General features: G+C 47.8%; 2 protein-coding genes across 5 annotated transcripts in view; both read right to left on the bottom strand.

Moving 5' to 3' along the window:
• The window catches only part of ARSD (arylsulfatase D), a 20,433-nt gene extending 15,263 nt beyond the window's left edge, over positions 1-5,170 (bottom strand). For 2 of the 4 annotated variants that reach the window (XM_081809245.1, XM_081809246.1), the window contains exons 1-2: positions 5,072-5,170; positions 3,283-3,432 (exon numbers count right to left, since the gene is read on the bottom strand). In XM_081809245.1, the coding sequence (XP_081665371.1) occupies positions 3,283-3,432; positions 5,072-5,115 (194 nt within the window). In that variant the 5' untranslated portion in view covers positions 5,116-5,170. The other 2 variants (XM_081809247.1, XM_081809248.1) reach the window with 2 other exon arrangements.
• A 1,388-nt stretch (positions 5,171-6,558) lies between these two features.
• ARSL (arylsulfatase L) overlaps positions 6,559-15,641 on the bottom strand; it is a 19,414-nt gene continuing 10,331 nt past the window's right edge. Inside the window, exons 8-11 of the mRNA XM_081807982.1 lie at positions 13,362-13,496; positions 12,509-12,671; positions 10,507-10,628; positions 6,559-6,993 (exon numbers count right to left, since the gene is read on the bottom strand). Coding sequence (XP_081664108.1) covers positions 6,614-6,993; positions 10,507-10,628; positions 12,509-12,671; positions 13,362-13,496 — 800 coding nt within the window. The 3' untranslated portion in view covers positions 6,559-6,613. The remainder of the gene's footprint in view (positions 6,994-10,506; positions 10,629-12,508; positions 12,672-13,361; positions 13,497-15,641) is intronic.

Here is a 15,641-nt window from a genome sequence, read left to right as displayed (position 1 = left end):
ATCTCTAGTTTGATATCCAATAGTCCATCTATTATTTACCAATCTATCTATCATCTATCTACCCATCCTTCTGTCCATCTTTCCATCCATCCATTCATTCACTCATCTCTAGTTTGATATCCAATAGTCCATCTATTATTTACCAATCTATCTATCATCTATCTACCCATCCTTCCATCCATCTTTCCATCCATCCATTCACTCATCTCTAGTTTGATATCCAATAGTCCATCTTTTATTTACCAATCTATCTCTCATCTATCTACCCATCCTTCCATCCATCTTTCCATCCATCCATTCATTCACTTATCTATTCACTCCTCTTTTCATGCTTCCTTCCATCCATCCATTCATCCATCCATCCATCCCTCCATCCATCTTTCTACCCTTCCTGCCTGCCTTCCTTCCTCCCATCTTTCCATCCATCCATCCATCCATACATCCATTTGTCTGTCTAGCTATCTCTCTCTCTTCTTTCAAGTATTTATCTCTTACAGATATCTTCATGATTATCTACATTGTGGAACAGAATGAAAAACAGCACAGGTTTCAACCTCAGCATCGAAATCTTCTGCAGAATCTCATCCCTCTACTTGTTAAAAGATACCTTCAAACAGGAAAAATGCTACTGATTTTAAATTCTGTGCTTCTCAATCAATTTATGTGATTTCCTTCTTTCCCTAACCAAGTTGATTGGCAAATATAATCTTAAAATATTACTCTCAAGTGCCTTTCATTTTTTATGCATTCTTTTCCTTTTAAATAACCCTCTGGCCTGTGGGATATTTTCATTTTAAAAACAGAGAGAAAGTATGAGAGTGTCTGAGAATGATATAAATATGCTGAGAAACAGCCCAGTGACTCTCATGAAAGGAACAGAGGGGCAGGGCATGTATGAGATTTTCCTGAAAGAAGAGAGATCTTTTCTTCCTATTATGCTAATAAAACGAGCAGGTTTCACATGTACTTACAGACTTGTCTCCGTTATTCACACATGTCTGGTGTGGCTTTGCTGTTCGAGCATCAGGGGGTCCCTTCCATGTTTTGCATCATGGACCCAGAAGGAAACATGGAGATCATCCAATGGCCTTATATCAAGTGGGGAAACCGAGGCTGGACGTGTGACTGATGGCACAGCTATTCAGAAGCAGGATTGGGGCTACAGAGCCAGTCCCGGGGCCCCCTCTTCTGTCCTGACTTCCTGTTCCGCTGACCCTTGGTAACTACACATTCATCACACAGCTCATGGGTTCTCAACTTCCATTTCTTACGAGGCCAGATATGAAAGACAGACCTGGTGTGGCCCACATGCGCGACCAGAGTGATTGGCAAACAAGGGTGTCTCACCTGATTTCGAACACAAGCGCCTTCCAGCGTATTTAGGCATGCACAGTGAATACCGTGGTTGCTGGAGAGAATTCTACGGGACGGCTTACCAGTGAAGCTTCACTTACTATGTGCTAAAGGAGTTGGAACAATGTCATAGCAAATCTCCTAAGGATGAAGGGAAGGAGGCCTTACAGCATGTGCTAGAAAGCAAAGACAGCTTCTCTAAACCGGGTGGTTCTTAAACCCAAGTTAAGTCTTCTACCTGTCAGCCTTGATAGCTTACTTGGGCAGAATTGTTAAACGGGGTGTGCCGTGCTCGTGTTGGGGTGGGTGGACATGCGGTGGAGACAACATTTTGAACACCAGGGAAGTGTGGCAGGTTTGTGCAGAATGCCCACATTCCTTATAGGCGGATCGCGAAAGGCATGGCCCCCACATCGGTAAGGGGCGCCCTGCAACCCATGTGGTCTGTTGGCTCAATGTCTTCATCAATGAGTCAATGCATTAAATTAAGAGAATATCCCTGCCAGCTTTAGGATGCCCCCAAAGACCCTCCTTCCACTCGGCCTATATTTTAGTTGGAAGGCGAAACACTGGACATAAAAAAAATAATAATCATCATCATGGGTGCTGCCCCCTAGTGGTGGTATTGGGCATGCACTCCCTCCCAGTTTCTTAATTTCTTAATGGCTTACATTTCCTTAACCCAAAGCGGCAGGCCGCAAACGGTCCTGAGGGGTTAGGAATTCATGATCCGAATCCCGGGGGACACGATTCAGTCCATTACAGGGAGAGATGGCTCGGAGAGGGCAAGGCGTTCTCTTGGGGTGTGAAAATATTCTAAAATGCACCATGCTGATGGATGCACTTCTCTGAAGATACCAGAAGCCAATGAATTGTCCAGTTTCACTGGGTGAATGGCCTGTCTGGCAAGTACAACTGGGCAGGCTCAGCACGGGGAAGGAAGATCCCTGCATACACAGGGCAGAGTTCTGCTGCAGTCGGGAAGACTGCAACCAAAGGGGGTAGGCCCGGGTCTCTGTAGGCCAGTCCCAAGGTGGGCAGCTACTGCAAGGCAGATTGTGTGATACTGGGGTGGTGGGCTTCCTAAAAGAAAGGGAATGAGGTGCTTTTCTTCCTTTTCTCCTCCTGTTGCATAGACCACGCAAACATCATCGTCCACATGTTTGCCAGCAGGGATGGTGTAGAAGCTTGCATACTGTGAATGTGCACTAAGCTCCCCCCATGGGTGAATAGCAGCCCCAGGGGCAGAGCTGCTACATCCTAATCCCCAGTATTTGTGAATAGGACCTGTGACTTGGAAACGGGGTCTTTACAGGTGTAATTAGTTAAGGATCTGAGATGAGCTCATCCTGGATCAGGGTGGCCCTAAATCCAATGACAGGTGTCCTTGTAAGAGACAGAAGAGACACGGACACAGAGGAGAAGCCACATGAGGACGGAGGCAGAGTTTGGAGGAACACGGCCATGAGCCCAGGGATGCCTGGAGCCCCAGAAGCTGGAAGAGGCAGGAAGGACCCTCCCCTGGAGCCTTGGGAGGGAGCATGGTCCTGCCCCACCTGGATCTCAGCCGCCCTTCCCCACCTGGATCTCAGCACCCCTGTCCCGCCTGGATCTCAGACTTCTGGTCTCCAGGACTGAAACAGAAGAAATTCCTGTTGTCTAAAATTACTCCATTGGAGGTCCTTTGTTCAGGCAGCCATAAGAAAGGAATACACCCACCCACCAGGGTGCCACGTTGTTTGAACATTTCAGTTTAGGACCCCGCTTCCCGATCAAAAAATAATTTCTTGGGTGTTCAGATCTGATGCGCTAAGGAATTTCCCACTACAGGCACGTTTTAAATGCCATCATTCAGCCAGATGCAGCCCCTCACACACACATACACACACACACAGCACCAGGACCCCCAGCATCACCAGGACATTATACCTGAGCGTATCGTTCCCATAGCAACCAAGATCCCCAATGCCAAGATCGTCTGCCATTATCAGTAGAATATTGGGTTTAAAGGCATTTGCAACATTTAACTCGGAAGTCCTCGAGAGCAAACATAGAAGGAGTAGAACCGACAGAGAGTCCCTGGAGAGACAAAAAAAAGGCCAAAATTCACGTCGAAGATCTGGAATGCTCAGTCGGTATTTCAAAGCGGCTTGCTGGGAAGGCACATGCATTTGCCCTAAATTAGGATTTACCAAGGGATCCCATCTAGGTGCTGGTTCCTTTTGTTCTGACTGCTCGCACATTAACACGCGGAGCAGAAAACGGGAACGCGCGAGGGTTTTGTCCAGGTACCTCCTCCCCTCCCCTTGGTCGTTAATCCTGCTACTTGTGTGGGGCGCTCCCTAAAGGGCAGGATCAGAGGGCTGAGCGCTTGCCTTCCGGGCCGCGCCTTCCTCCCTTTCCCGGCGCACAGGAGGCCAGAGCGCGCCTTCCGACCCCGGAGCGACCGCACAGGAGGGAGGCGGACCCAGAGGGCTGGAGCAGCGGGAGACATGCATTTTAAAAGGAAGAATGTGGGATTCAAAGCACCCCAGCCACGACAGGGAGACACAACACGGGCCTGGAGCGCGCGTTGCCAGCGAGGCCGGGGCGCACCCGCGACCGCGCGGGACAAGGGATCTGGGGGCGTCCCGGACGCGGATCCCCGGCCCTGCCCCCCCCATAAACCGGGAGGGACGCGGGGCCTGGAGCGCCCTGATCCTTATTCCTGGCTCCTGGCTGGCAGCTCGAGCGTGCCCCGGAGTCCCCCGGCAGGGCCCCCAGTGCTGTCCGGTCCCCTGATTGCGCCCTGGTGCGCCAGCAGTCCGCAGCACGGGGACAGGGACTTGGAAGGCCCGGCGGGACAGGGCCTGGCGCAGGGTTGAGGGGGCGGCCGCATTCCGGGCGGGGAGCTGGCCTGGCGCGTCTTAGAGGGCGGTGGGGAGGAGTAGGAGGGGGCACGGCCGCGCTCCGGCGAAGGAGTCCTGGGGGACTGCGCATGTTTTTAGGGTTGGGGCTCGGGCTGGGGGACCGGGCCGGGCAGGGGCGGGGCCGTGCAAGGAGGAAGAGGCGCGCTCCGGGAGGCGGGGACCCAGGGGCTGGACCGGAAGTGTCTCAGAGTGGGGGAGGGTGCGGCCGTGCTGGGATGGGGTGGGGGACGGAACGAAGCGGGGCTGGGGGAAGGAAAGGAGTGGGGCGTGGGGGGGAACGTGTGCTAGAGAGGGAGACGCCGCCGTGCTGTTGGGGGGTACGGAATCAAGGCGGGGGCCGGGCGTGTCGTAGAGAGTGGGGTTTGTGGACACGGCCGCACTCCGGGGGTAGGTGGCTGGGAGCACGTGCTAGACCCAGGGGGCACGCCGCAGCGCTCTGAGGGGGAGAGTGTTTGGGGGGCATGGCTTGCTCGTGGGGGGTACTCGGGACGAGGGAGCGCGTCCTACGCAGTGGGGGATGGGAACCAGGCCTCTCTCTGCCGGGGCGTGGCCTCCAAGCACCAGCCCGGCGGTTCCCCTTCCGCTGGCCGCCCCCCACTTCCCTCCGTCTGGCCTCGTCTGCCCTCCCCTCCAACCAGCTCTCTGGTCCCGCGCCCCTCCGACTGCGAGACGGACGTCTAGCTGCGTTCTGGTGACTCCAAGGCGCGCACACCGCCCGCGCGTCCCGGAGACCACTCTCGCGCAGTGTGCACCTCCCCAAGCCCCCATCCCCGTCCCGAGTGGGGGCCGCGTCCTCGGGCCCCGCGCACCTGACTGCTGGCGCGCTGCGTCCCCTCGGAGCCCTGGGTCCCATGGCCGCGCGCGGGCCGGGCGCGCAGGACCAGGTGCCGGGACCCGCCCACGCAGCGGAGCCCTGCGGGCGGGAGGGCCCGGTCCCGCCCCAATCTGTTTAATCTCCTGTCGCCCCGGGCCTTCCGGGAATTGATCTTGGAAACCGGTTTTCCGAGTCCCAGTCGCCTCCGGGCGGGCACTCCCGGGAGACTGGGGTGGAGGAGAGGATGCTAAATCCCGGCTGGGCCTGCAGCAGCTCGGGGAACCCCAGCAGCCCTCGGCCAGGGAGCCCCCTTTTCCAGCAAGCTCTCGAAAGGTCTGGGGATTGGCCGCGTGCAAGCAGGCTGCCTGGATGCGAATTGTTTCACTAGGGTCCAGGATGCCATCCCCCTTCTCTATGGCCAAGGTGGGGGCAGGGGTTAGATGTGACCTAGGCTAGTTAGACCCGCACCCAGGGACTTGACATCGGGGGTCTACCTGGTGGTCATATCCACGTCCTGGACCCCATTAGCTGCCCCGAGGTCTCTTTTTCCCTTTCCAACTCAGTTCTGCACTTTGTGGAGATAGTAATTGCTAATTAAGGTTTGCCAAAAGCTTGGGGGTTGGGGTGGGTTGCCTTAACTCTCCTGGGGTGTTTCTTGAAAACTCATTTCTGAAGGATCTGTCTGGAGAAAAGACCTTTTTGCCTTTGAATTGGCAGAGGTAGTTAGCTCACATTTCCTGAGAGGCCTCGGCAGAAGCCCACCCTGTCCACGCCTTGATCTCGGACTTCGCCCATCCAGAGCTTTGAAGGGATAAATTTACGGGGTTAAGGCTACTGCCTCGGTGGTTGTTTTGGTGGCCTCAGCAGAGTGATAGTGATGGGGCGCAGGGGAGTGTGTGTGCAGAGAGAGGGACTTGGGTGCGGGGTCTGGAATAAAATCCCCGTCCTGCCGGTGTCCCATCCTGGGCATGTCCAGTGCAAAGCCAGTGACCTGGGAGCTTGGTCTTCATGCAGTGACCTCCCAATTCAGAGCGGAAGAACACTGAATACCCAGCACAGCCCCCAAATTCTGGGTTTCCCTAAATTTCTAAGGCAGCCATTCACTGAGAATAATCGCTTGAAAAGAGTTAATAAACCTACACTCTTTAAATTGGCCCCTGTCACACCTTCTCAGGGCTACTTATACTTGGTGCTCACCTGGCCTTTGTCTGCAAATCCATTTGGTACAGAAATACCTTCCACTGGGATGTGAACTCTGGATAGGGACAGAGCAGCCTCCTCCAGGTGGGGCTGGGGTCCGGTGATGGAAATCCCCATGGCCTGAGGGGCTTTACTCCTCACTTCGTTGTTGGGGGGCAGGGGGCCTGAACAACCCTTCGGTGGTTTGGTTTACTTGGGGGTGACTGCATGCCGCTGCGTCTTCCTTATACCTTTTGTGTTTTGAAGTGCAAAACTATTCCACCCACGTAAACGGACGACGACTGAACTTCACCGGGGAGTTGTATTTCGACCAGAAGTGCAGGGATCAGGGAAGGAGCTAGCTCTCCCTGGCAGGCAGTGATTCTGGGTCTCCCTCCCAATCACACCAGCAGAGGGGGAACCGGCCGCAGCAGGGCTGGAGCCAAGGTCTCCAGATGTTGCCCCACGTGTCCAGCTGCAGAGGAACCGGGCTGAGCGTCTGGCGATGCTCCTCCACGGCCCATGCGACCGTGTCCATCACCTGATAGAACAAGGGCTCCGTGTCCGGGGTGAGGGCGTGGGCTTCGGAAGGGTCTTTGGACAGGTCGAAGAGCAAAGGTGGGTTGTGATGGGCCACTTGGTCCCCGGAGCACGGGCAGACCCCTCTCCCGTAGCAGGCGCTGGCTCCCTCTGGGTGGAACACTGGGGTCGTGTAGTGGACTTTCCATAGTCTTCCTCCTGAGGGAAGGACAAGAATCTCAGAAGGCTGACGTGGAGAAATAGAATGCATTGCTGGAGAGAAGCCCAGATAAATGGACGAACAGATGTGGTCCACCCACACCATGGGATGAGATTCAGCCATAAAAATAAATAAAGCTCTGAGACCTGTGGATAAACCTCAAAAACAGGATGCTCAGTGAGAGAAGCCAGACACACAAGGCCACAGAGTGCGGGATCCCATTTGTATGAGACGTGCACAACAGGGAAATCCATAGACCCAGAAAGGAGATGAGTGGATGCCAGAGGCTGGGGAGGAGAATGGGGGGTGAGTGCTAATGAGGACAGGATCTCTTTGGGGGAAGGGAATGTTCTGGTACTAGATACAGGTGATGTTTGCACAACATGGTGAATATGCCAAATGCCCCAAAGTTGTACATTTTAAACGAGTGAATTTTACAGTGTGTGAATGTTAGGGACTGAAATCGTGTCCGTCCGAAATTCATATATTGCATCCCTGACCCCCAACAGAATGGAATTGGGAGGTGGAGGCTTTGGAGATTAACAGGTCACAAGGACAGAGCCCTCAAAAATGGGATGAGTGTCGTTACGAGAGTCAGAACAGAGCTTGCTTCCCTTGTGTGTCTCCACCACGTGAGGACACAGCAAGAAGGTGGTAGTCTACCGCCCAGCAGGAGCCCATCTAAGGGTGTCCAACCCCCAGAACTGGGAGAAGGAAGTTTGTTGTTTGTAAGGCACCAGTCCCTGGCGGTCTGTTAAGACTGAATTCCGGCTCGGTACAACTGTTTGCAAAGGAGGGAATTCCTCAGGTCTTAGGTAGTTCCAGGCAGGATGCTCAGAGCCTTAAAATGGCAACAGCTGTTCTCCTGAAGCTTGCTCCAAGGCTCCTGGCAGCTAGCTAGGAAGGCAGCCACAGGAAAACATCGGTAGGCAAAGGAAGGGAGGGAAGGAGGAAGGAAGAAAGGAAAGGGGAAGGGTGGAGCAAGTCACAGCAAACCACCTCCAGCCTCTGGGAGGGCACCAGACCGAGCTCTGCCTCAGGAAGGGACTTTGAAAGAATGGAAGGAGGGACCATGGAGGTCCCTGCACCAGCCTCCTGCCCAGAGTTGGGTTGTCCTAGCCGCACAGCCTAGCCTCCCTGGCTTCCTGCTGCTTCGGGAGGGAGGCCTCCATGCCCATCCTTTGTATCCGCCACAGGGCAGTGAGTCTGGGGAAGTCATGTGTGTAACTGGAGGGTAGAGAGCAGGATTCTGGTGGGCCTGCCTCCTCCAGGAGCAGCTCCAGGGGCAGAAAGACCAGGAAGCAGGGACAGATATGGGTCAGGATCAGGGCTGCTCCTGGGATCTAAGAAGGAGGCCAGGAAGCACAGCCCTGTGCACCTAGCAAGTGTGTGCAAAGGAGGGCATGCCTCCTTCTTTCCTACCCCCTGCCCGAGTCCTGCTCCCTGGGGTTGGCACCACTGTGCTTTGGTATTTACAGACGTGTACCCTGTGATTAAAATCTCTGGCTTCTGTCTGCCTCTGAGCACTTATGGTGACCTAGCAGCTCCCAGCTTGCTCACCTGTGACCTGGGGATAGCCATCCTCATCTGCCATTGTTTCCAGGGTGAAATGGAATACTATCCATCTCATGCTCATTAAAGGTCACTCATTGCTATCATAATTCAGCAAATGTGTTGAGCACAGAGAAGACAGACAAAATCTTAGTGAGGGGAAACAGGCCCAACTGTGGTAAACACACAGAAATAAGAAAACTGTGCAGTGTGGAAGACGATGGTGAAGGTGTGAGTGTGTGGGGGCCATGGGTGCACCATGGGGGAATTGTTTGGGTCAAGAAAGCCTTGCTGAGAAGGTAATATTGCATTTGAATATCAGGAATGAGCCAGTCCCATGGAGATCCTGTCCCCCTGTGAGTGTTCTCAAAGATTTGGGGGGCTAGCTCATAGGACAAGGAGGAATTTGGAGGAATTTGTTCCGATGTGTGTGCTGCGGGTGGTCTTGGGATGGCTTTCAGAAGGGAGCTAAGTGGATTATGCATGTAGGATAAACAGTGGATCTGTGAAGGCCAGTTAGGGTGCCACTGAAGAGGCTTGGATAATGGGAATACACTCCCCATCTACTCCCCTTGAAAAAATACAGAAGTATTCACCCAATGACTGAGAGATGAGGGGTCAGTAATGGGGTAGCCACAATGTACAAGAACAGATTTGAACACTGGACCCAGTTATTTGTGCTGCCAGGCATGCATGGATGTAGACTGAGATGTACAATGGAATGACAGTTTTTAGAAAACCCCCCAAAAGGGAAGGAAATGTGTAATACATAATTTAAAAAAAATGAAAGGTAACAATAAAAGCCTTACCAGATTACAATAATATTGAAAAGAATGGATGTAAAGGGAGGGACATTCAAAGAAAACAAAGTCTATGGTAGCTTCCTCAAATAAGGGAGATCCCAAGAGGTATTTCTTCACTCTTGATTCAGAGGGCCAAAGACTTCTAGAGAATAGGAATGGAAAGATGAGTTAAATCACAAGGAGAATACAGCCCTGCCCAAACACTGGAGGAAAAAAGAATCACAAAACCTATGCAATCACAAAGTCACAAATCTAATCAATCTGTAAGGCAAATCCAAAAGACAGGAGAAAATATCAGGAAACGACAGAGTAATAGGGAGATGGAAATGACGAAAAGCCACTCGAATAGGTGAAAACTCTGTTATCAGAAGATAAAGGTAGCAGCAGAAATCAACTATGTATAAAATTTTAAAATAACAGTTCTTAAGTAAATGCAAGAACTGAATTTTTAAAAGAAAAATAATCCCTAAAAACAGAAAACCTCTGGGAATGACAGTTAGGTGAAGATGGACAATAGATTCATATAAACATGGAGGCAATTAAAATACAATGAAATTACTTGGGACAGGAACAATATGCTTGATGAAAGGAATACTTTTTAAATAAGAAGAATAAGTGGAGGGACATAACATGTTTCAGTTGGGAAAATCTGATACTGTAAAGATAACCAATCTTTTTCCTGAGTTAATTTACATATGGGATGCAAAGCCAATTCAGATTCCCATGGGATTAAAAAAAATCTTGCAAATGATTTTACAGTTCCTTTAAAAGGCCAGTTGGGCCAAAATAACCCAGGAAATTTTGAAATGCAAAAATTATTCAGTATGGGCTTTGCTGCTGAGGTCACAAAGTTATGATTATTACAAGGATGAAATCATGTCATCGAGTGAAGGTGGTTGAGACAGGTGGAAACCAATGTAGATTAAGAGCACAGGCTTCAAAGGTGAGAGGCAGACTGGAACACTTGTGTGCAGGAAAGCCATATGAAAATCCCCTAAGCAATGGTTATGTGGTGATAAGGTGATTGACGGCTTGCATCAGGAATGATGTTGCTGAAGTCAGGGGAAGGTACTGCTAAGGAAGAGAGAAAAGGGCTAGTGTGAGGAAGAGCCATCAGAGCAGAAGCCAAGATGTGACTCAGTCACCCAGAGTACTCACCGTCCCGTTGGAGCCAGCGGACTGCGTGCAGGAAATTCTCACAGTAATGCAGCAGGAACTCGTGGTCAGAGTGCTGTGCTGTCCCCAGCAGCAAGGGCAGCAGGTCCCGGCCATCAATCACCCTGCAGACAGGAGCACAGGGACTCAGGGATGCTGGAAGTCTGCATGGAAGGCATGCTCGAGCCTTAGCAATTAGGGAAGCATTGGAACAGCCACCTCCATTATTAATCTACAAACACCACCTTTGGCTAAAAGATCACCAAGGATCCAGCATGCTCGGCTTAAGTTATTACCTGCCCAACCTTACTAGGAATGCAAGAATAAGCTGAAGATTCACTGAAATGCGTTTTTGGTTTTATACTGTATTGGACTCTAAGCCATTATAGTATATGGTGTATTCTTCATCAACACTGGGTACCATTTCCTTGTCTGCAGAGTGCCTTGCCTCCACACCCCTCCTCCATCCCTGCCTGCCTTGTCTTCCTCCCCCTTCCCTTCCTTGTCTTCTTCAGTTTCCAAGATCCAGCTCCATTTCCATTCAGGATGGAGGTTTCTTGGGATTCCATTTCCATTTTCTCCGCCCTTCTTAGGAGAAAGCCTAAATCCACCACTTGTAATTTGAGGGGATGGCCCTGAGCATTTTATGTCCCAGGGACGTGGTCAGTTTTCAGGATCTTGTGTGTCAAATGTAAATCCTCAGTACTGAGGATAGATTTTTACAAATGCCATGAACTTAGAAAAGCCATAAAAAAGGGATCTTTTTTCCTAATTTGACTAATGTTCTTCATCGAGGTAGAGAATTCAGAACCCCTGTAGATTTTAATTAGAGTTACCAGTTACCACGAAAAATGAAATAAAAGAATCTATTTATCGACAAATTTTTATCTTCAAAGCAAAAGATATGTTATATATTAATTTAAAAATTAGCACCCACTTAGGAAAAAATAATCAACCAGAGATATGATATTCAGTGCAAGACAAAACAGGAGAATATTAAGGTATGAAATATTCAGCCTCTCTAAGGATAAAACAGTGGAAATTATAATATACACATATATGTATATTTGTATAGACATGTATGAGTAATTTATATATATATTACATGTACAGAATTTATATTTATTTTAGTTCTGTTATGTTTTAAAATAGACATCTCACATATGGCTAGTAGTGATTCCTAAGGAACAATTTGACAAAATATATCAAGAGATTTACCTATAAACAGTCATACTCTTTGACTCAGGAATTCACCCTCTAAGGGATTCTTACTAAGGAGGTAATTATGACAGGCAATAACATGACAAGAAGGTATTTTTTTTAAGGCAAGGCTAATGTCCACATATAAGGGGATGGTTGAAAGAAAATAACATAAAGGCATTAAATTTTTTTGTCTATGCACAAAAATTTCTAAATATATATATTTGCATAAATATATATAAAACATGGAAAATATATCTAAATGATATATCTAAATCTACATATCTAGACCGATCTAGATAGATCTAGATCTAGATCTAGATAGATGATATACATCATACAATATGTAACTTATGAGAATCCCACATTTATTATTATATGATTGCATAATAATTATGATTATATATTGTATACATAATTTATTATCAGATTCTGAAATAATTTTATTTTCTATTTCCCCCCAAAGTTTCTATAATTTTTTAGACAGAGGAAATTGGAATCTATGCAAAATCTCGACCACACTACATGAAAAGGAATTTCCTGTGGTAAATTGTTAGATTTTTTTCAATGACCACCATAAAAAAATGGCTCCACTTAAGAATCAGGAGAAGGAAAATGGACATTCTATGTATAAAATGAAGCAGACAGCTGAGCCCGGTAGCTAATAGCAAGGAGCCTAGAGTGTTTTCCCAGAGACTAATCTCATGGATGTGTTACACAATTCAAAAGTGACAATGACATTTCACATATATGCTTGTCTCTATGAAAAATTGAGTTGCTTGGGTTTCCTCGGGCTGTTCTGTACCTGTCCTGGGGCACCTCACCGCCCCCCAGCTGGACCACGGTGGGGAAAACATCCATCAGGCTGGTGGGCTCGTGGATCATTTGGCCAGCAGGCAGCACCCCAGGCCAGCGGAAGATCCCTGGGACACGGATGCCGCCTTCCCAGCCCCCCATCCCTTTGCCACCTGTGTGTAAACATGAACAGAAAAGAATGTGATTGTGCCATGTTTTTTTTGGCAGCATGCTTTATAATCTTTGGGATACACCCAATAATGATGTGTCTGTAGTTGATAGAATTCCAGTTTGAATATGATGTGGCCACCACTCTCCTTGGATGCATTGCCTAATTCCTGAGTCCATCCCACTTGATGAATGGATAATCAAAATGTGGTTCATCCATACAATGGAAGATTATTCAGCCATGAAAAGGAATGAAGCACTAACACTTGGCACAATGTGGATGAACCTGGGAAACATCGTGTGAATGCAAGCCAGTGGCCTAGGACCACATATTGCATGATTCCATTTACATGAAATGGTTACAATAGGGAAATATACACAGATTGAAATAAGTCAGTGGTTGCCAGGGGCTGGGCACAGGGGGAACCAGGGAATGATTGCAAATGGGTACGAATTTCTTTTTGTGGAGATGACCATGCTCTGCAGTTTAGTGGTGATGATGATTGCACAATTCTGTGAATATACCAAAAACCACTGCATTGTGCTAAGAAAAAAAAATCAAGTAGGAACATGACAAATTATAAAAAGCAGTAGTCCCTGGTGACTCTTGAGGTGGATGGACCCATTCCATGGGAAGGGTTGGGAACTAGAGGGTGGGGTAAAGACCATACACAAGAATCTGGTCATCTCTCTACCTTTGTAGATTCCATTCCAGCCGCCATACTGGTTGTTTCTGAGTTGAGCCTCTAAAGATCCCCCATGATCCGATGTAAAATAAACAAGGGTGCTGTTAGTCAAACCTTCCATATCCAAAGTAGCAAGGATCTGCCCTGCAAAGAATACATGTATTTGAGCTGGTCAAAATGGAAAATTATCTTAAACCAAAGTACTCAGTGTGTGCTTCAACGTTTTGGACCTCTCCATGAGAATGAGCCTTTTAGTGTTAACATATAATGGTAGTAACTAGCAGTAAAATCATGCTATCCTGAGTATCACTGACCCAAGATTCATATATGCCCTATTCTGTTTCCAAAAAGTTTTAGGCAAGCTACAGGGTATAGACTACATAGGACAAAACAGCAAAAACTTAAAAAGGAGGCAAAAGAAGATTATAGAGTCAACCATACTTCAATTAAACAAAGGGAAAGAGGGGAAAAAAAGGAAAGAGATAAACAGGGTCTAGGAAAAAGGCTGACAATGGCATTCACCATGTATGTCCATTGATGAAGAATAGTTTACACTGTGGCTCCAAGTTTCTTATAGTTACATGAAAGGGAAATCTTATGGTTGATGCAATTCACCATGTCTATGAGATTTTTTTTTTTAATTGGATGGGAAGAATCATATTATTTTATTTCTAACAGTAGACAAAACTTTCTTTTTTTTTTTTTTAAAGATTTTATTTATTTATTTGACAGAGAGAGAGACACAGCGAGAGAGGGAACACAAGAAGGGGCAGAGGGAGAGGGAGAAGCAGGCTCCCCGCTGAGCAGGGAGCCCGATGCGGGGCTCGATCCCAGGACCTGGAATCATGACCTGAGCCGAAGGCAGACGCTCAACGACTGAGCCACCCAGGCACCCCTAGACAAAACTTTCAATCTACTTTTTCATGAGGACCCGGTGTTGTGAAAGCTGACTATGGTCTCAAATAGATCCTGTTATTGGATAGCTTTTACTTCTACCTTATCTGTGTCCTTATATTTAAACAGTAGGTCCTTTGGGTTGGGTCTTGTTTTTTCTACGGTCTGATGACCCTGCATTTTCATTGGTTTGATTGAGCACAATTAAGACAATTGTCCATTTGCTCAGCTTAAAATTAACCAAGTCACTATTTTTTCTTTCTTTGTTCCATCCATTGTTCAGCCATTTGTTTGTCTTCAGTTGCTTTGTTTTGGCCACAGATTTAAAATTTGTGGTTCTATGAAATCCCCTTCCTTTAATTAATAGATATTATTTTTTTTAGAACAGCTTTAGGTTTTATAGATAAGCTGAGTCATAGTGACATCAAAGAGCCAATACTGATAAACTATTATTAACTAGAGTCCGTAGTTTCTATGGTGGTTCACTCTTATTGTTGTACATTCTAAGGGTTTTGATTAAATGCATAATGCCATGTACCCAGTATTATAGTATGAGACAAAATGGTTTCTCTCTCCTAGAAATCCCCTGTCCCGCACCTACCTACACCAGGACAATGATTTTCATTAAAAAAGTTATCATACCATGGCTTGATTGAGTTTGAAACTGGAACACAGAGGCACTGAAGCCATAGAGAAGATTCTTGAACTATGTCTTAAGAGTTCCTTATCTTGATGGACTTAGGGGGTTCTTAACTCTGTACTGTAGAATTTCAGACTTTATCATTCCATATGTATTTGATTACATATATCTGCACATGTATTCATTTAAAAGATTTTCCCTCAAGTTGTGGCATGGTGAATTCTGTTTTAAACACTCAAGATTTGACATCACATAAAATAGCCTGTATTTTCCAGTGATTCTTAATCTTTTCCACACAAGGACCATAATGGCAATGATGAGTGAGTTTGTCCTGAAGTCCCACTGGGGACATGATGTGACATCTATCTTTGCTTACATGTCTCCCAACCTCCAACGTTTTCCCCAACAATTCACTCAAATGATGCATTTTCCTCCAAGGTGATGTTTTCAATGGATTTTTAAAAGTATGTTTTCTCCCCAAATCTCTGATTCCCATTATCCTGCAGGCCCTAGCCCTCTCTGTCCACCACCATGTCAACCCAAGGGCACCCAAGTCCTTGCTTGAGACTCAGGGGAGAGGCTGTGTCCATATCCATGTACCCACTGAAAAAAATGTGCACTCTGTGTCATACCACGCATCATTCCAAACCCAGGAGATGCACGAGGAGAACGGAGCAAGACAATCCCATCCATGGGGATTTTAATCTATGTTCTTCCAGGGAAAAATAAAAAAATCAACCCACCCAAGACAGTGT

The sequence above is a fragment of the Leptonychotes weddellii genome, chromosome X (assembly GCF_054177405.1).
Source record: "Leptonychotes weddellii isolate Sample4059 chromosome X, ASM5417740v2, whole genome shotgun sequence".
Classification (NCBI taxonomy): domain Eukaryota; kingdom Metazoa; phylum Chordata; class Mammalia; order Carnivora; family Phocidae; genus Leptonychotes; species Leptonychotes weddellii.
Note: the sequence above shows the minus strand (reverse complement) of the source record. Positions and strands in the feature narration are given on the sequence as shown.